This window comes from Lissotriton helveticus, chromosome 3_1 (assembly GCF_964261635.1).
Source record: "Lissotriton helveticus chromosome 3_1, aLisHel1.1, whole genome shotgun sequence".
Taxonomy (NCBI): Eukaryota; Metazoa; Chordata; class Amphibia; order Caudata; family Salamandridae; genus Lissotriton; species Lissotriton helveticus.
Genome location: NC_136061.1, coordinates 1442117479 through 1442139608, shown reverse-complemented (window position 1 = coordinate 1442139608; position 22130 = coordinate 1442117479). Strand labels below are relative to the sequence as shown.

Below are 22130 nucleotides of genomic sequence, written 5' to 3'. Positions count from 1 at the left end.
ACGTATTTTGTGCCCACTATTACATTAGACACCTCATATGCTCATAGGCATAATTTAACTTGCATGCTGACTGATATTGAACTGATATTGAAAAGAAATTCATAGATCAGATAGAGGATCGACATAGACAAACACTATTTAGACCAGATCCAAAGCATAAGGTCATCCCATGGACACAAGAAGAATTAGAACATAAGGCAAAGGGAGGTTCTGGTCCCATAACTTTAGACTTTAAGCAAAAGGGAAAATTAGGCATTAGACACTGATCAACTTATTATGATAAGATTGTTGTAGGTGAGAGTGATTGTGAACATATGTTCCTAATTGAAGAAGCAATAAGGAAGGCACTATTAGATAAATTGACCATAGTGCCAAATGTGTATTTTGTGTGGGGACAAAGTGCTTACATGAAACTCCCCAAAAACTGGTATGACACTTGCTATTTAGCAGTAGTATTTCCCAAAGTCTTTCATGAGGAGGACCTATGGCCCTATGGCCTCTAGAGGGAAAAAGAATTCACAGGGGAAAACGTGGGGTAAGTGCTGGAGAAGTTGTTGGTGATATATTTGGAGCCATTATACCAAGTGTGGGTGTGATTTTGAATGACGTGAAGATCAGAGCAACTATAGTAGATAAACACTCTGTGAATACGGCCCAAATCTTACTACTTGTGGATGGGGAGATTGTTTCGATAACGGCTATGGTTCTTCAAAATCAACTTGCTCTAGACGTTCTTCTAGCAAAGGCTGGAGGAGTCTGTAAATTAATAAAAGTGCAGCAATACTGCACATATGTCCCAGACAATAGTCGGGATATTCGTAAATATATCAATAACATATCAGAAATCCATCAAGATTTGCGTGATTTGGCTACAGATGGCCTATGGGAGCAAATTGGCAAAGGTTTTGGGAAGATTGGACATTGGTTTGGAAGCCTGGGGCAAGGGATAGTGGGAATATTTTGGAACCAATCATAATAACAGTTGTTTTTATCATTATATTATTGGGTATCATTAAGGCTCACAAATTGCAAAATGCACGTCATGCTGAACACTCCATGAGGAAACGAAAGCAGCAGTTAGAACGACTGCAGGACAGTCATTATCCGCATCTTAAGGGGTTAGAGAGATTCCGACAAGGACAGCAAGCTACACCTTCTTTGTAAATCACTCTCTCCCGCAAAGACAAATAACGAGAATGTGAATTGTTGGTGTTTTGACACTAGTCATAAGAGGGGGTAACTGATAGAGCGCATACAGCACTCTGATTGTAGAGGTGCCTCATAATCATGATTTAAACGCACCTGCATATTTTAGTATCATCCTGTAGTATGTTTTAAATGCATTTACTCTACATGCTAACCAAGAAATGTAATGTGTCGTTTACACAGAATTTGCATATATTAGAAGACACCATTATTTTATAACTACAGGTGTAGGGAGACATTATATTCATATTCAAATACTTATGCGTTAAAGTTGCCTGCAGTCTAGGCCTTGAGCTGCAGAGTGTTTACAATTTAGCTTCTTCAGCTACTGTGGAATTAATTAAATGTATCTTTGTTCGTGCTAGAACAGTAGGTTTTAATCCCATTGAAGGTAGAAGGAATGCATCCTCATTATTTTAGTTTAAGGAGATAACTGGAATGCCTTTGAACAGTTTGAGAAGTGAGCAGGGAGGATATTGTCTGTGCTTGGCCTATCTACACTCCAAGGTCAAAGAAGCGAAGAAGATTTCAATGAAGAAATCATGGAAACCTACCAGTGTATTAAAGAAGTGAAATGATTGGTCATGTGATACATTGAGGAGGGGGCTGAATTTATTCTTTTTGTATTGTGCTCAGGGACAGAAAGGCAGACTTCTAGATTTTCGGAGAAAAGAGAGCTCCTTGAGAATGAGCTCAATAGCTTTAAGCTATTTGACCCATTTGACGTGAGTACTTCTAAGGAAGTCTACACGTGCTGACACCTTTGGGAACAGAGATTGGGTAGCCAACTAGAAGCATCATTCATGAGAGTAGTGTAGGGAATGATATTTCATGCTTTCTTTCCTATTGAAAAGGGATTTGGACTCCGCATCTATCTTGGGTTGTGTATTAATCCTGGAGTTTATAGTTTTGTGTCTCTTCAGTCTAATCGATTATATGCACAGATTTGGCTTTGTATTAATTTTCCTGTACCTATATTCATTGGTTTTGAGGTGTGTCTATATACAATTATTTTTGGCCTTGTAATAAAAATCCATAAATGGAATTCTGAGTTTGTGGTCTTTACATCATGACTGCAATGTAAGTATAATTTTAATGCATTTCTTCCCCTCGACAAATTTTAGTAGGCAAATAAAAGACCATTGTAGCTGAACTTGGATGGTAAGGCAAGGCCCAAGTTTGGCGTTACAAATACAATACACGCCATCCACATTTGTTTATGACGGGAGCCTCGTGTCGAGTACTTGATCCACAGGCAGGCACCGTATTGGGTTGTTCATGTTGGACACCTCTTGTTGAGTGGCTTGATCCACGGACACTAGTGAATACATTCAGGTTAGCATGTAAAGGATGGCACTGTTGGGTAGATATCATCTGACTTATGCTTTAGATGTTTTAAACATGATGGATTTTGAAATTGGCTCTACTATGGGTGACCCTCCCAAAGATACGATAAAAATGTTTTCTTCGATTGACACCAGCCATGGCAAGCAATATACAGATGGCTGGTGCATGATATGCACCTTTTATAAATGGCCACAGGGTTGCATGACAGGCACGAAACACTGTACATGGACTGTATGTTACAAGTGGAAGCTGGACTTAATAGTATTTCCAGTGATACATACATTGTATAATTCTTTCAGAACCACGCACTGGCAGATTTACACATGCCATGTGGAATTTATGGTGATTTTGTTATTGCTGCCTACGAGTGGTATTTTTCCACAGAGGATTTATGCCAGATACTCATCTCATTTCCTTGACAATCGCTGACTGGTCAGTGCACAGTTGATTCCTTGAATGGTAAGTTATGGAAGCCTGACGCCATAACCGGAACATAACCTTGGACATTAGGTGGATATAGACCCACAATTGGTCTTGGTTTCTGTCTTCACCTACTTTAAAGGTAGTAAGTCGAACTGCTATTGTCCTGAGAAGACCCCAAGATCCTTTAGGGCTCAAAACGTCAACATTCTTTCACTTGGTGCTCATCTTTGTAAATACTGATAACGAGTGAACCTTTGCATTGTGTGTCTTTGTGTATAATTTGTAACTGTTCACACACTGGAGCACTGCTTCATCAGCACTTATGTTAGTAGTTATAATATTGTCAGCATATTTCTTGAAAAATAATACAGAAAATGACCACAGAAACCACTGTTAGCAAGTTGTGATCAATTATTTTACCAATTTGTTTATGAAATATGTATTTACCACATGGTGCTTATGAGTAATACAGTGAATGACAGCTTCCCCAAACAGATGTAAATAGTTTACTTATTTGCCTAGAAAAAAAAGAGTCCCACAGTGAACTCTGCATAAAATGAGCATTGACCCTGGTTCGTATGGTCATAGAAGGGGTTGTCCTTGTGATAATACGGATAGTAAAACCTGGCCATTCAACCGCCCACTCTAAATTGGGAAGCATGTTGAATACCAAACCTCCGATGAGGAGTATGTCAGTGATGGAGCCAGAGTAGTAGCTGAGATACTTTAGTTCTGCCCGACTGTAAAGCAGGTGGGTGCAGGGGCGGCTCCTCCTTTGGAGGGGAGGAGCAATGCCCCACTTAAATGCCCTCCAAAGCCCCAGAGATGAAAAATAAAATGGTAATTTATTGCCATTTTGTTTTTCATCATTCCGTCCTGAACCGAGTGTTAGGACAGGGCGACGCCTGCTGAGTGGCAGCAAGGAGGAGTGGGTGGCAGAGGGCTGCCTGTGCACCGTTTAAAGTGCACGTCTCTTTGGGTGGCCATCTTGGGTTGTCTGGCCATCTTGGGTCGGCCAGCCAGAAATGTGCACTGTAAATCTCTCAACCCAGCTATCTTAGACAGCTGAGTTGAGAGCAAGGCCAGGCCTCCAATGCACTGGGGAGCACCGAAAGAGGCCTGAGAGGCCAGTCCCTCCAACAAGGAGGCTGTTCTCGAGCTGGTTAACAGCATATGAGCAGCGCCAGGATGGGTAAAGGGTCTGGTGCCTGCATTTGACAAAAAAAAGAGGTCCGGAGCGGAGGGTGTGTTCGGTAAGGGTATATATATATATATTTTTTTTTATTTGTGCACACGTCCCCCGCCCCCCCACACATGCCAGCCGCCACTGGGTGGATGTGTCTTACGTTTCGTGGAGACCGTTCTCTATTGTAAACCTTAATTACAAACACAATGTGGACACGTAATTTGAGGGAATAAAAATAGTGTGAATCGTGGCTGACCCACTTTAACATGCGACTTCTCTGCTCCACACAAGAAGACAACTTTTCAATTGAAATAGATTAAATGCTCAAACGATGGTCTGTGGAATGCTGGAGTAAATTTGTTTAAAGTATAGACATTTTACAAACAGTTTTGCTTTGCTCATGTAAGACAGCCTGGATATAAACACATGAAAACCATCAGAACAATCATATTTATTTTTACCACTCTGACTGAAGCAAAATTGACAAATTACTTACAGGGCAGCCCTACTCGTATGAAATCTGTTATCCCAAACGCTTCCAAGAATATACCAGGCACGGCTGTCGTTTTGAAGAAAAATGAAATGTCTGCGGCGCTGAGCTCGGCAGGAAACGTGGGGAAGTGCAGGTAAGCCGCCTCGATGTGAAAGGAGGCCGCGTTCCAGAAGCTTCCTGCAAATCAAAGGCATTCTCGTCAACAACTTGAGCGCAGCGTGACTCCGGGAAGGAAAACACGTGTGCACGGATTGCTCTACTTACTGTCACCGTAGCAACGCAAGGGGCCAATTCTCCAGGCTGCCTCTGAGTTGGATCTGTTAGTATCTGTGATTACTATTCCAGTAACTGGTAAATGGTCCTTGAAGGTTAGAAGACCCGTATCACTGGTCCTGTGAAGAAAACAACCAGCTTCGGTATTAGGTATGTATTTGGCAGTTTTGTATCAATAGCACTTAAGAAAAACTATTATTATTAGTGATAGAAGCAGCGGCAGTACTCCTAGTAGTAAAACCAGTGCTAATCTAATTATTGATGCAAATATTAGTAATTCATGTTTTTATTATCAAAACCACTACTAATAATAGGAGAACGAATACTACTACTCCCATTAATGATAGTACTACTACCACCACACCACGATTGCTAATGCTACTAATAATTAACAAATATTATTAGTGTTACCAGAAGTAGAAGTAGTACTAGTTATAATAATAATAATTCTCATGCTCATTATTATTCTTATTATGAATAATAATGTTGTTATCATTGTTGTTTTGTTGGTGTTGCTGTTATTGACATTATCATAATTATTATCATTGCCATGACCATCATGTTATTTGACTAGAGCAATTCTCACTAAAATTCACAAAAAATTATTCAGAGCAAATACAGCAGAAACTCAGTAGTAAACTGCAGGCTACCCTGGTTAGTCACTACTGTTTGTGGAAGAATAGGACAGGATAACATTTATAAAGTGCACTTATACCCCAGGGTGTTAAGGCGCTGAGCAGACGGAGGTGAGGAAGGAGGCACGAATCAGCCATCTATGATGAGAAGAGTAATCTTTTCAGTAATTTTATGAAAACAGAGAGAGATTCTGCGTTGGGAATGGAAGATGGCGGGGAGTTCCAGAGGTTGGCGTCCGCTACCTAAAAGGAGTGACTGCCCCATCTGGCCCTGCGATATCTTGGAGAGATCAGTTTTGTCGGGGATTAGATCTCAGATCCTTCCTGGCGTGTACCATTGGAACATGGATTTCAGCTGTGGTGAGCCCTTACTGTGGAACGCTCATCACAGGAACTCCATCGCAGCAAGCTTCATGTAGCAAGCAGTTGTTAATCATGTCTTGCTCTGAAATCTATCATAGATTATATTTTACAATGGGATCAGTGATCCCATTGTAAACTATAAGATGCCTTTCGTCTTTGTTTAGATATTAAGTACGTTCTGCAATAGTGTGTTGCAGTTACATTCAATTTCTGCATAAATCAGACTGTTTCCTTTTCGTTAATGACCTAAGTACACAGTTGGGACCTGCAAACCATTTACAAGACTCATTTACTTTATGTAGGTTTATTTATCGGACACGATTTAAATACTCAATAATCTTTCTTCTCAACATTTCAAGCAGCAATCTATTTCCTGTTCATTCACATAAGTGTACTTCAGTATGTGTACCCAGCGTTGTGTTCATATTTTAAATCTGCTTTTTTGGATTGTAAAGGGTGTCAAACACCATATATTGATTGCCCTTTAGCAGCAACTGTGACTATTCAAATCATTTCAAAATAGTGAAAATAAAACGACAGTGAAACCACATTATGCACTGCCATAGGCCATTTACTCAATTATCTGACAAACATAACTTACCACCTGGTGTGAGGCATCTTCAAACAGTAGTTTTATAATGAACTATGAATCAAGAGGCTAAAGATGAGGAGCTGGTACTTCTTGAATCACCAAGACTGGAAAGCATACATAGTCTTCTCAGTTTTTTATCTGAACAATACAACTAGACATCAGTTCCTATTTGTCCCTGTGATAAATCCTCACTGTAGACATTGCTGCACTTTGTGGCTTTCTGCATATTTTATTAACTCCTCATGCACCTCTTTCAATTTACTGTTTTAGAGAACTACTGATTTAGTGAATGCAGACCAGCACTTTGTTTTATCTAAATGTTAAACATTTAGAACGTTGCTACCCTGTGGAATGCTTCGTAAAATCCACAATCAGCTTGGGTAACTAATGCTTTTTAATGCGATTTTCCTTATTTATTTACCTACTTTTAGTGTTTTATGCTACTATTTTATGATTCTTTTTTTAAATAATCAAATCAATCAATCAATCAATCACAATACTTTATTGGGTATAGAAAAAATACCATCAAAGTACAAGTAAAATACATCATACTTAAAAAAAAAAAACAATTCAACAATCTAAAATTCTACATGATACATATTTAGTACATCAATAATTAAGAACCTCTCCCCTTAGCAAGTTCCTTCTTGAGCCCATAGAAAGAATGACATCACGGGCGACCTATGTTCACCCAATGCCCCTTATTGCTCTAAGCCTGACCGCTGCCCTTAAAAAATTTACAGTACAAAACAGAGTCAAAGCGTCTGAGGACAATTCTAAAAGTAACAGGGCCACCCTTGCATGTTTAAATCTAGCTTTCTTTAAAATTCTCTTTAAAAAGAGGCTCCTATGTTGTGAATAAAACGGACATAGTAAAACAAAGTGAAGGGTATCCTGTGGAGACCGTTGGTTCCAGCCACACGGTCCCTTCATCTCTATAGACGATGTATATCCTGCCGGGTCAGCTTGATTGTGGTGCAGAAGATTTAACCTGAACCGTGTCATTAAAAATCTATCATGGGCATTATGAAAGTAAGACAAATAGGGTTCAATGCCGACTGATGTTTTGGTTAGAAGATGTTCTCTCACTGACGATTTAATCAGCTCCCTGTCTTCCCTAAGTGTTGCAACATGCTTAAAAAAACAGTCCTTAACCAAGGCCTTATCCTGCACAGATAGTTTAGAAGGGTCAGTAAAAAGGTCTGCACATCCTATTCCCTCGAGGGCATCCTTCACATACTTTAGCCATGGGATTTTAAGCCCCCGGTCGCAGGTAAGGCAGTCTGCTTTTACCTGCCTACTGAATGTGGCCTCCATATTTGCCCAAATGTTGCCCAGCAGACGAGGGGTTTGACTCCCAACCTGTCACTAATGTAACAAACACCAAGTTCTTCATGGACAATGTGGGATGATGTACTCTGAGGCACTTTGAGCAAGCAAAAGATACTTATTTTTCTCGATTTGTAAATGCTGCACGTCGATAAAACCCCATACCTCGCTTCCGTAGAGGAGTTTGGCACAACAAATGGAGCTGTATAATCTAAAAATTTGCTCAGGTGATCATCGACCTAGCCTATGTGCAAAATTCACGATCGACACAGAGCAACTAGCTAGAGTGCGACATTTCTCCTCAAGTAAATTTATTAAATTTAGACGTCTACCAAATAAAATCTCCAGATACAAAAAGGAGTGCACCTTTCCCAGGCGATCAGAACCGACCATATAATCGCACTTTTTACTTGTTTTTTTGCCCACTTCCATAATATATGACTTGGACAAATTGGGGGACAAATCTAAGTTCTCCATAAAAGAAACAAAGCCATCTATCAGAATCTCCAGCCCTTTGGAAGTGCGGGCAAGGAGAACTGCGTCATCCGCATAAAGCAGGACAGGGATCTCTCAAGAGCTAATCCTTGGTGTGTCACCCTTGTAATGTGCTAGGTGCCTGATCCAGACTATTTATGTGCAATGTAAACAAAAATTGAGCCAGAATGCAGCCCTGTCTGACCCCACTTGAGCATAAAAAGTGTTCTGTGGTACTTCCCTCCTGATTACATCTGACCGTGGTGGTGATATTCTGGTGCAAAGATTTTAGGATATTAATAAGTCCAAGGTCCACTCCAAGGTCACCCAGGATTGCCCATAATTTCCCTTGGTTAACTCGGTCAAAGGCTGCCGTCAAGTCCGTAAATGCCAGGTACACAGTCCCTTGGCTGACAATGGTGTACTTGGCTACAAGTACATATAAGTTAAGACATTGGTCGGTGGTTGACTTCCCTGGCCTAAAGCCAAATTGGGTGTCAGTTATGATATGCTGATCCTCAGCCCAATCCATTAGCCGGCTGAGGATAACCCGCCCTAAAACCTTTGCTGACACATCAATTAGGGAAATTGGTAGATAACAAAGTGGGCTATCCTTGTTACCTTTTTAAAAAGGGGAATAATCGGGGCTGTGGACCAGGATGGCAGCATAACTATATCTACTGCTGCATTAATGACTCTGGTCAGAATGGGCGCCCAGTGATCTACCTTACTTAAAAAAAGGTCGGGTGGAACCCCATTGGGACCCGGGGCCTTTTTTCGGGTCAAACCTTCAATCCCTACCTTAATCTCACCGAAAGAGAAACTTATCGGGATGATATTCCGTTCCTCCCGATCATCCTCCGACTGAGCCTCAACTGAGCAGTGATTATAGAGCCCATAAAAATGCTTTTACCTTTGCTCCGGCAAGGTCTTGTTAACTAGCCTGGGTTTATTTGCCTCTTGGAAACAAGGATTGTTTATAACTTTCCAAAAGGCAGTTGTATCCTTTAACTCCATCGCCTCCCTCAGAACCTCCCAAGCTTGCTGTTGTAATTTAGTTTTACGGCCTTTAACGGCCAACTTATAGATTATCCTACAAAGGGTTATCCTACCCTCATCTCTTGGGGAAGATTTTAGAGTGACTCTCTCAAGGCACAATAACACTGTTGGTCAAACCACCTTGGGTTGTCCGAACTAGCTCTGTGTGATGTAGTTCTTCTGAGCAGACCGTCAATTAGTTGAGCGACACCCTCAAAGGCCCTCCACATTCGGGTCTAAACAGTTCGCAATGACCTGTTCAGTCTTTTAATAGTGCTCTGTAAAAGGCTTCACCATTAGCCTGTGACCATCTCAGCCTCCTACCTTGATCTGTGGCACATACCACCCCCGCACTAGATGGTTTCTTACAAAGGTTTAACTCCACAAGGGACATGACAAGCGGATTATAGTCACTGAAAATACTTAAACAAATTCTAAAACCCAAGACACAGTGTTTTAGTGCTACGGAAACAACAATGAAATCAATAAATGAAACCCATCCCCTGCCTTTGAATGTGGGGTGGATCGTTTTGTCCTTTCCAACTTCAACCAGATCCATGGTATGTGCGAGGGTGTGCATATTTAAAAACTTACATGGAACCCTTCCCTCCTTTGTGTGTTCCATATGAGGGCCCTCTTCCAGTGTACACGATGACCGATCCCCACAATTAACTTTCAAATTTGGACACAGGTGGCAATTAAAGTCGCCAGCTAAAACCAGATGGGGCACCAACGCCCCTCGCTCCTGTATGTGAGTGAGCCTACTATCCAGCTCATCTACACTTACAGTACCCTGACCTGGTGACGTTGCATTATAAAAATGAATACAAACTAGCTTGTGACCCTTATTATAAAACCTAAGCCCCTGCATAATATATGAGTCTCAATCCAAGTCAATCCATCTGCCCTGTATCCTGAGATCAACATATATGGCCAACCCTCCTCTTGCTCTCCCTGTTATTGCCTTGCATGCTGGTAGGTTTTCTAACCCTCTAAATGGAAGGTGCTATTCTCTACTTCCCATGTTTCCTGTAAACAGATCATTTGAAATTTCCTTATATAAAATAATCTTCATTCTTGAATTTGGCAGATAAACCTGCAATGTTTCAGGAAACTATTTTAAAATCTCTCTCATTTTGTCTATCTAAGCTAGACAATGTCAGGTGGCTTTGGGGCCCTTGGGGTTCCATATTTGGGTCTTTAAGCTCTTGCGTTCGGGCTACTAGATAATCTGAGGTAGTTGGACTTACAGCTTCCCCATTTGTGCTCGACACATCTGACCCTCCCGAATCTATAGCGGTGACTTTGTTTCCATGGGCATGAACACCCTTAACTGCCCCAGGCAAACCCAGTCAATCGATATTGTTTAAATCTCCAGCATTACTGAGGTGGGGCATAAAAGTTATGTGCCGGGGCTATGAGGCCTCCCCCATACGCTCCCACCAAGAGCCCCCGTGTTCATGCTGGTCATTCGGGTTCATCATGTGTCTGTAAAAGAAGCCCAGCGGGAGCATTTTGATACTTGCGCTGCCCACATCTTGATAAAGTCCCTTACTCTGAGTGAGCAACTTGCGGGCAAGCTCAGGGTACCTTAAATACACAATCACGCAGTCCCCTGGGAAAACTTTCCTGGAACTGCCAATCCAAGACACCCTTCTAAAAATCAGGATGTGCCTATGGTCGATGATATTGAACCCTACATTCCTACACATCCTGTGTGCTGCCTTTTTAATCAACTTTTAGGTGGATTCTTCTCCATCACTCGTACAGGCCGGGACGCCCGGCAAGACCACTGTATATGGACATGAGGCGGGGGTAGATCTAAAACCGGCAGATCTATGGTACCCTGGGCACTTTGAGTTGACAACTCCCTAGAGTGTTGATGTGTAGTGGCTCTAACCCCTATTTTAGTGGGGGCTGATTGTTGTACTGAGAAATTGTCTGCAGTCCCTGCCCTCAGGTCCCTATGTCCCCTGGGGGCGATGTTTGTGCTATTTCTATTTCCTCCAGAGGGAACTGGGTATTGCACTCTACTCCCACCATCCTGTGTGCCCGTGGGCTGTTCATTGAACCCGTTTTCTCCCCCCTTACCCGCTGCTATGGCAGGTGCGACTGGTGATTTGGGAACTTCCAATTCCCCACAAGGGCTAGATACACGCTGGCTAGCTTCATTTACAGGTGCGCTAATCTGGGCCATGAATAACGAAAATGTTTCCTCTATTGACCTTAGTTTGCCTAGTAAGGGCCCCAAAAGAGCAGTTAGCAATGTTTCCACTCTTTTTCAGTACTCAAGATCAGCCCCAACTAGCACCTTCACCATTATAGTACATTTGATTATCTACAAAACCTGCTGTATCAAGGGGCCTAGTTACATGGGTCTCTAGTCTGGGCTTTTGTTTCTGTTTTTATTTTAATTTAGAAGATACCCCACCCCTGGTTTGCTTTGCTGGCGGCTCGTCGCTATCTAAGAACTTTGTGGTGCTAACAGGTTTGGAGGCCCTTTTTGAACGGGGAATAACCTCTCTGCCTAAACTTGAAATAGTGACATCACTTGTAGTCGGTGTGATCAGCGCTGTAGCCCCAGCCCCGTGCCCTAGCGATGAGCCTGGATCAATATCCCCTACAACATTCTCTCGAAGGCTTCTACAAACAGTCTGCGCCTCTATAGGTTCCTGCAATGGGGGTGGCACGGGTGGCAAGATGATGAAGATAGCTCTTTCTATGTTATTGTTGCCGCCAAGTATGGCAGTACACAAATTATCCCCGTCATTAGGAGATTTAGTCATAGCTAAACCACCCATAGATGAAAGTTTTTGAGCCACAATGCTGTCCAGGGAAAGTCTTTTTTCCGTGAGCTGAATCTGATGAACCAGCAGTGATTCGGCTCTTATCGAAAAGGCATCCAAACTCCCCGTAACCCCACTACCCACCAGAGAGCCCGTGGCCTTGGGCTTACTCATTCTGCGCTCTGTTTACACTTAAACACAAAATGCCAAAAAACAGTACCTTGTTTGTCCACCCTAAATCCAGCTCTGTGATTACTGTGTTTGCCTTGGCGCCAAAATGTCAGGGGGTGGCCCAGCCTTGCCACGTCCTGTCGCGGACGGGTGCAGAAGGGCCCGCCCTTTGCCCGGGCACCTCCCGAGCGTGTCCCGCACTGCGGGAGCCCTCAGGATCTTTTATTGGTGCCTCCGTGCCCAAGGAAGTGATGCGGCGGCATTGGCCGCAGTGCAGGCTGGGAGCTGGTGTCCCTGGGCAGGTCCGGCAGCAAAGAGGGCTTTCTGCGCTGCGGGAGCCCTTAGGAGCTTTTGTTGGCACCTCCGGGCGTGAGGAAGTGACGAGGCGGTAACGGCGGCAGTGCAGGCTGGGAGCTGGTGTCCCTGGGCAGATCCGAAAGCAGAGAGGGCTTCAATTGACTTGTCTTGGCTTGAATGTGGCAGAGATGAATTAGCTACATCCTTGACAAATACAGGTAGAGTCTCAAGCATGTAGTGGAAACGGGATTATCTATTTCCCTTCCAACTAGGTTGTCACATTATGGTAGTTATCAAAGTTCAATCTTGCTTGACAGGGACTTTGGTTGATGGTCTAGTTCTTTGTCGGAAGTGAAGCAGAACGTGGCAACAACCCTTACTCTTCAGAGGCAAATGTGGACAAAAATTGGAACATGGCAGCCACAAGAGCTGTAACATGTAAGAATGGAAATCATCAAAGGGTAAATAAGACATAAATAATGAAATGTAATAGTGAGCTACTGAATGGGCTCGGGTAGTTGAAAGATTAATACAAAAAAGTAATACAAAATATCCTTAAATCATCTTCTTTAAGGATTGAAACCTAAACTGGAAACTGATGAGTGTGATAAAACAGAGAAATGCTAGAATGGCATTGTTTAGGTTCGGCGAGTATTACAGACCTTGTTCACTCTTTTACCTGGTCAAGGAATATACTGTGAAAATAAATCCTTCAATCATATTCCATGTACCTGTGTGGACAGAAAAGTCCCCTACATATTGATGGATGTGGCCCAGTTGCATTAACACCTGGACACTTGATACAAATTTTTGAAAATGGACAAACACAGATTATCCCAGTACCTAGGCCGTCTCATGGGAATGTGTTATTGTTAGACTTGGAAGGGCACCCTTGTAGTGGTAGAGGACTACAGCCCTTGCCAGTAGTTAAGGGGAGTGATCAGAAGGTGACAGCATACCTGTTTTTTGTTTTATAGTAATCAGTAGAGTATACAGGTCTTGCCACCTACCTCACCTTGGTGATGCCTACCAGTCCACTCATGTAAATTTTCACAACTGTGTACTTAACTCATTTTTGGCCTAAATGATAAATATATTCTGTGTGTGATGCTTGCATTTGAGTACTGGAATGTATGTGTGCCTTTGCATGGTAGTTAATATGGAGGCCAATAGGTTTAATGTTGGAAGCTAAAAGACTGGAAGGCTAGTTGGAGAGGAGGACTGCAACCCTCCGACAGATGTGGATTGCTAAGATTCCAGAGGGTTAGGATAGAAACACACACACTAGAGGAAGAGGATCAGAGCATCCTTTGTGCAGCTACTCCCTTGGCATGTGTTATGGGTTAAGTAGAACTGCATATGCTCCTGCTGTGGCAGTCTGTCCTTTTGACAACGAAAAGGATAGAGAAGAGGGAAATGAAACTTTTCACTGCTAGTTGTTTTCCCTTTAGGAAATTACCAAACTCATACATTTCTGAGAACTGGACTCCCAGGGTTGCCCAGAGTGGTATTCCTTGCTTGGATCCCACAAATATTCTAACCCATAAGTCCCTGCAAATCTCAAACTTGGCCTAAAAATGTCACATTTCCCTTGCATTTCTGTGATGTAAACATCCGGAATCAGCAGGAATCTACAAAATTACTACCAGCCATCATTATCCCAATTGTCCAAATAAAAATGCTACCTCACTTTTGCGGCTGGCCCTAGTGCATGTGATAGGCAAGCATCAACCCAAGGTCATTGGGAGTCTCATGGAGCAACTTTTGATTGATGCTGGTTTGATTTGTGCATATGGGGGCACTAGGCCAAGTCACACACGCGGGGTAGCATTTTTATTGGGGAAAGTGGGGAACAACACAGCAATGAAAGGAAAATATGTGATTTTAGGTAATGTTTGTGGTTTACAGGGCATTGTGAGTGAGAAACTGTTGTGAGAAAATCGTGTGAGATCTACCTGAAGCACATCACACTAGACTTGCCTAGATGTCTAGTTTTCAGAAATGTCTGGGTTTGGTAGCATTCCCAGTGTGGCTGCAGAGCCTGGGTCCAAACAATGGAGCTACCCTATTGGTGATTTCACTACATTGTGTTTTTAGGCCTTTCGCATCATGGACGTTAGCACCAGCCACACATAAGGGGTAACATTTTGGGCCAAATGGAGGAAAGTAGTGTGGTAGGAATTTTGTCAATCTCTGAGGATTCTGGAGGTTTATGTCACATAAATGCAAGTAAAATGTGCAATTTTAGTCACAATTTAAGATTTTCAGGGCATTGTGTAAGAAAATGTCATGTAATCTACACTATCTCGGGTTGCACCTGGTGTTTAGTTTTCAGATTTGCCTGGATTTGATAGGCTTCCTCAGGTGAAAGCAGACCTGAGTCTGAAAAGTGCAGTCATTCAGCATTGAAGTAGGACAATAGTGGGACTTATCCCAACTCTGCTATCCATACATATATAAAAAAAATCAAAATAAATATTTCCCCGCTTGCCAAAAAGATAGGGATGCTTTAAATTAATCCCTAGAAGGGTGGAAAGACTGTTGCTGGTCCAGTTGCCATTACCCCAGGGGGTGCAACAAAACTGAAATGACTGTTGCTGGTCATATTAGGGGTTGGTTAAGGCCTAATACTTAGGCAGACTGCCCCCACCTATTTCTCCGCAAAAACAATCCTTGGTGTCTAGTGGGCTTTCTGCCTCCCTGGTGGACAGATTGGAGGTAAGAACCTCCAATATGCCTCCAGGGGAGCAGAAAAACCTGTGGGCCCAGGGAGCACTAGCTGATTGTGAGGGGGCAGGTCCCCCCTCAAAAAAGTCCTGGTGTCTAGGTTCTGGATACCTGCTTGGGGACTGCCCTTCTGTTATGATCATCAAACAGGGATCCATCAGGGAAAGGGACCATTAGAAAGGGGAGAAATGCACCCCAGCACTGATGCAGTGGGAGTGAAATGCGTTGATCAGCTCATTTCACTTTTGCTCTCTCTGAAATGATGCGCACGATCATTTCAGAAGAAAAAAAAGAGCCTTGGGTGCTGGGTAAGCTCTTCCCATGCTCCTGAGGCTTATCTGGTAAAAAGGAAATTCATCTGATGATTGCACAAGAGCAATTTCCTGCCTTGAGTGCCACGATCTGCTGGAGCCATCATAAGTAGATCAGCATTGGTGCAGAGGACAGCTCCAACGTGTCCATAGTATGCAAGAGGTTAAAAAGGAGTTGATACACACAATATGAATTACAAAGGGCAACATACTAAATCATATCTGTATTTGTGTCTGAACATGGACTAGAAAAGTGGGAGCATGAGTCCCATAAGAGTCTCAACAGAGATGTGAACCAAGATTTCTAGCTGCTGTAACAAGGACTAGGGATCAAAGTCTGCTAGATTTCCTTCTCGGTCAGGTGCCATCATCCAGGTAGCCAAGACCACTTGACATTAGCCTGGAGCACCAGCTGTCGGCTTGCCTATTAAGATGACCAGACACTGTGAGGAGGAGAGGACGTGGAGAGAGCGAGGCCCAGCATGGATTCTGTGAAGTGGATCTCAGTAAGCAAAGTGTGAGATGTCCGATCCAGTGTAGTCAGATTATTATGCCAGTGTGCTCTTTGCAACCCTTCTCTTGTATAGTCATTGACCCCTGGATGCTAGGTGGGGGCCACCCTAAATTTAGGGTGGCCATCACCCTTGCTTTCTAGAATCTGTGACCCAAGGATGTCAGCAGCGCCCCAGTGAAGTTAGGGCCCTCACGTTTGCTGCGTTAAGTGAAAATCAGTTAATGTGGTCACTGTGTGTGGTTTGAGTATAACACCTGTGTACACCTAAGAACAACCTCTACTGAAGAGCCTTGAACTTCTCCACCCCTGCTACCATGGAGATTCAAGTTCAGAAAGGTAGTACTTGGCTCAATTGCTCAGGACCAATAGTAGTTTGTGGCCGAGGACAACAGGAGTTGAAGGCCGCAACCCCCATGTTTTGACCAGTAACCACTGCTTGCACCATAAGCTCCTGAACGGGACTGTTACAGTGGCAATTTAGTGGCAAGTCCTATAAACTGAGTAAGATAGCATTGAAAACCATTTATTGAGAAAAATAATATTTCTCAGACAGGCACTATTGTAGGCCAGTAGATTAGGATTGGTGTTTAGTTTATGCTAAAACTCCACAGTTGTTAATAGTCTTTTTATACTATATCTTGCATGCACCTTCTACGTTTCTTTTGACCTGCATGATATTCATTATCAAAGCATTAGCACTATCTCTCACACTACATATTGGAATGACCTTTGTCTAGTTGGAGTGAATATGCTCCTTGCCACAAGAAAGTGTTTCAAAAACATGGCAAAAAAAGAAAATTAAACCACAATTGCTCTTAACTGACAGGATATACAAGGAGAAGAAGACAACCTATTTAGTTTCCTTGGAGCTTCATTGGTTAGCCTTGTGAAGGCAAATAGGACCAGAGGTGAATGCACATGTTGAGCAAATATGAACATCTCCTTTTTTTCATGGCAAATGCTGCTGGCTGATTGTGGATTCAAAATCCTATTTTGGTAGGCTTTGCAGTGCTGGCACTGACATTTCCAATCATTTGTCCTTACGCTGTCTGGTGTTGCATCAAGAAAGAGTCAGATACATACTTTCATTACTACTAAGAACTGATGGGCATATTAACAAGTGACAGGGAAAATTAACGCTAGGGGCGCTTAGCGTTAATTTTCTTAACGCCGCTATCGCTGGATAATATCGCCCGGTTATTGCGTTTTTAACAAAGCTAACCGCCTAGGCGATAAAAAATCCAGCCTTAGCGGCATTATGGGAGGTTATCGCTGGTAATGTAGCGATAAAACTACAAGGATAGGGATATCCTTGTTGATTGCCCATGGTGGACTTAGCCATGTAATCCACCTCCCATTGGGTTACATGGCTAAGTCTGAAAATTAGCAGACGTAAAAAAGCAGGGTTAACCGTGGTAAGCGCTGCTTTTTTTGTCTCTAACAGGGTTAGCGTGAAGCTTGATAATATGAGAAATGTCGCTTAGCGACATTTCTCCTATTATTTTGCACTGGAACGCCCACTTTGCATTTCATTAGAGATGCAAAGGGAAGCGTAGTGAAAAAGGGTTTTTTGCATGTTAGCACCCTGTTGTTGATAGGGCGATATTTTTATCTCCGCTTCTTTGGCTTTTAAAGCCAAAAAAGCAGAGACAAAGCCCTTTTTAATATAGATCAGTAATCCCTCAAATTGTGGTTTAGCTTCGTCATCTCACAGGATTGAGTATTTTGGGTGTGCTTTGTGAGATTTGACCTCCACAACAAAGTCTAAATGTAAAATTAGAAAAGGGCTAAAGGGACAGGCTTAATCTGGGATCTGCTTGTCCTTAGATACCACTGAAGACCTGGAGGCATCAGTAGTTTTTTTATATAATTTGCATAGCTCCTTCTAAAATGAATGTGTCATTGCTCCTTATACAAAGCTAAGTTCTAAAAAATGTGTGTCTTATTTTTTGACCTTTGGTAATTCAAGGCTGAAATCAGGGCCGTAGGGACTGACTTGATCCGGGATCTTCTTGTCCCTACATCCCACTGAATTCATGAAAGCATGTGTTTTTATATAATTTGCAAACCTCTTTCTAATATGAATTAGTCATTGTTCCTTAAAAAAAGCTAAGCTTTTTAAAATGCTTGTCTGATTTTCTGCCCATTGGTAATACATTTTTGTGAGAAATTTGAATGTTGATTGACTGGAGTGTTAGCTCTGGTCTAACAAGAAAAAAGAGGGAGATCCCCTATATGCCAATATGGGACAGGGTAGATTAATGTTAAAACACCAAAAAGTCCCTAGTTGTCAGGAAATACCCTCTGTCACAGCCCCTTGTTCCCAAAGGACCTAGCGTGGCTTCAACACAATTGTTGTGTCACACCTAGTCCTGTTATTCAACCTGGACCCTAATAACCATGTGAGAAACAATTTTAACTACTCGAGGTCAGCTAAACATCATTTAAGATTTTCACATACAGGCAATATTCTCTTTACAATTATGCTATTCCCTATTCAAACCCAAATAGGGAATAGCATAATTGTAAAGAGAATATTGCCTGTATGTGAAAATCTTAAATGGGAAGAAGGTAATCTATTAGAGAAAAACTTCCTGTATGTGAAAGTCTAGAATTACGTGGATGAAAAACTGTAATGAACGAGTATAGGAAAGTTGTTGCTGTTATGATTAGTTTCTTCAATAAATGTGCAATGTTTTTTAAATAATGAGAACAATATGTATAGGTCATAGCTCGAGGTCTTGTTATAAACTGTGTATAATTGTGGCATTCTCTTTTTAGTGATTTTAAAAACCCGTCCTGAAGAAGGTGTGACACACTGGTCAAGACACCGAAACGCTGCGTCGACTCTTTGGTTTTTATTGTAATGTTTTTGTATAATGATGCAACTTGTGATGTACTGTAATGTGATGACATTTTAATAAATCATTGTTTTTAATTTACCCAAATACAGTTAGATCCTTTTTTTGAATGCCACAGGAATTATATCTGTTTTGTTTTAGTTTATGATGTTTAGCTGACCTCGAGTAGTTAAAATTGTTTCTCACATGGTTATTAGGGTCCAGGTTGAATAACAGGACTAGGTGTGACACAACAATTGTGTTGAAGCCACGCTAGGTCCTTTGGGAACAAGGAGCTCTGGTCTAACAACAGCCACAATTCCTGGCAGGGTTAAGGGCAAAAAGTCACTAAATTAAAATGTACCTAACTTTGGGTAACTCGGCGCAAAAAGAAGCCAGGCTTAACAAAAAGGCAGTGTGTAAATCCTTTATGCAGCACACAAACCGTAATAAAGTAAAAACACAACACTAGAAATATCCCACACCAATTTAGAAAAATAGAGTGAATTGTAATTAATTATTTGACAACACAAATCTATTCAGTAAAAAATGAACACTTAAAAGATAAAAGCACCAACCGTGAATATCTAGGTCAAAAACATTAAGTGGATTGGGCCCGGTCGGCACTTATCCTTGAAAAAATGTTCAGTAGGGAAAGGCTGCAGGAGGTTTCTGAGGCAGGTGTGTTGTTGTCAGGAAGACTCTGAACAAAGTTACTGTGCAGATTTCCGCATTCAGACTTAGTCTCTTTTTTGATAGTCAGACTTCTCCAGTGGGATGAGGCAGGAGGCTGTATTTGATTAGAGTTCCAGGAGGCTCGATATCCCTATGGCGAAGGACCAATGTACTGGATATTCTGCTGCAGAGAAGAATGTAGCTTGGTAGACAAGCTGGTTCTTCCCTGTCTTTTCTCAGTTCTCAAAGCAGTTTTTAGCCACATTTAAATTTTGGCTATCTGGACAGATTTTGCACTGCTGCCAAAGGTCCGAGAATAGGTGGCTCCACTTGGAGGGCTAGTAATCACTCAGGCTGGGTCCAGGTGTGGGTTCAAGCTGGTGGGAGACTGTTATGTCCCTTTGGCTCTGAACAGTAGGCCCATAAACTAGCCTTTTGAGTCACTTTGTTAGTCTTTGGGGTCAGGTAGAGAAGCATGGCTCAAACAGCAGGGCAGACCTCTGAGGATTCAAGGCAGGCTCCAGGAAGCAAAGCAGGTGGAGTAAAGCAGTCTTGTGGAATACACAACAAACCACAGCAGTCTTCTGAGAGTGTCCTTTCTGAGCTGCAGAAAGTGAACTTAAGAGTGGGTCTGAGGGCCCTATTTGTATACATGGTACCTTCTATGAAGTAAGATACATTTCAAGAGGGTTCTCTTTGAAGCACTTGGAATTTCATGACTCCTCTGCGCTGACTCCAAGCTAGATGTAGAGACAATGCAATGTTGAGAAGCCCTTTGTGTGAAATTCACAGAATTGCCTACTCAGTTGCAAGTGGGGCTAATCCTAGCTACTCTCCCCATCCTCCCAGCAGATAGCCTATTCAGGCACAACTAATATCTCTATTGTGTGGGTGTCTGAGAGAAATTCACAAAGTCTCAACTGCCAACTACACCAATTCATGTGACCCGGGGAGGCTGCATGATCAAAATAGCAAAGGGCAGGAAATTCAAATCTCTTATTTAAAATCTGACATTACCATTACAGAGGATTTATAATTACAATTTCATAGATACTAAATATAGAACACCTAAATGCTCACAATCAAAAGTTAACACGTATTAAATGTAATACAGCAACCAACCCAATGTTATTCTATTGGACAGATAGGCCTCACAATAGTGAAAAACAAATGTATGTGTTTTTCAGTATCAGAACGAAAAAACTATAAAACTACATGTCCAACCATTTAGTTACAATGTGTCATGCCCCAATTGGCTACTTAGAGCATACCTTAGGGGTCACTTAAATGCAATAAAAGGGGAGTTTAAGGCTTAGCATAAGGGTTATATTGCCAAGCTGAATTGGCAGTTTAAAACTGCATACATGCTGCTATGGCACGCCTGGGACATGTTTTAAGGGGCTACTTAAGTGGGTGGCACAATAAGTGCTGCAGGGCCACTAGTAGCATTTATTTTAAAAGTGTTGGATACATGGTATATCACTCTTCAAGGACCTATAAGTAAATTAAGTATGACAATCGGGTCTTAACCAATTTTAGAGAAGTGAGTACAAGCCCTTTAGCACTGGTTAGCAGTGGTAAGGTGCACATAGTCCAAAAACAAATGTAATCAAAAATGGAATGGGAAAAAACGCAAAAAGTTTGGAGAAGACCACCCTAAGGCTGACGGGTCTATCAATTTTGCATTCTTTATACTATTATGAGGTATTTTTCTTTTGACGAAATTGTTGTTTACTGTATATTGTGTTTTTACACTAAATATCTCAAGCATACTTCTCTGAAGGTTTCTCCTGCTGCTCAGTCAAAAATTACACTAAATCAGTCAAGGGTAACTTTAAGGGAAACAGTTATAATCTTTTATGCTAATGTGAGAGCTCAGTCAAAGATCAAATCAAGCCTCTACCTCTCTCTGCTATAGTCCAGGATTCAAATTCAATCTAGAACCATTCCTTTTCTATATCCTGAGGAAGTGTTTATGGGCAGTATACTGGACGGCTCAATGAGTTTGGTTTAGATTTAGTAAGATTCCCTCATGAAAATAGTCCGGTATTGAACAAGTGTAATTACCATGTTCTACAAAGGACACTGTGAAATTACTTGGTAACTTCAATAAAATTCATGGTGGTTCACACTAATTCACAAAAAGGTCCACAGAAGTTTGGTAGTAACAAGAAAAATATAATTGGGATCACATCTGAAATTCAGGTCCAAATGAACTTGAATAATGAACAAACGAACATTGGGTCTAGCATGACTTCTTTTTTCCATTTTTCTTCCACATTATTAAGAATATAGTGTATAATAGATGACACATCCTACATTTTTGCACTTTTGACCTTTGGTATGTAGGCCTCTTACGTGTAGTGAGCTCCCCTATTGGAGTCTCACATACTGAATGCTTTGTTAAACCAGATTATGAGCAGCAACCTGTATGTCTACTGGACATACTC

The 22130-nt window shown here is 41.9% G+C and overlaps 1 protein-coding gene across 1 annotated transcript in view; it reads right to left on the bottom strand.

The window, feature by feature from the left end:
- Positions 1–22130, bottom strand: part of LOC144824265 (contactin-associated protein-like 5) — a 1259345-nt gene that overhangs the window by 253399 nt on the left and 983816 nt on the right. The window contains exons 15-16 of the mRNA XM_078683400.1: positions 4920–5047; positions 4659–4832 (exon numbers count right to left, since the gene is read on the bottom strand). Of these exons, the coding sequence (XP_078539526.1) occupies positions 4659–4832; positions 4920–5047 (302 nt within the window). The remainder of the gene's footprint in view (positions 1–4658; positions 4833–4919; positions 5048–22130) is intronic.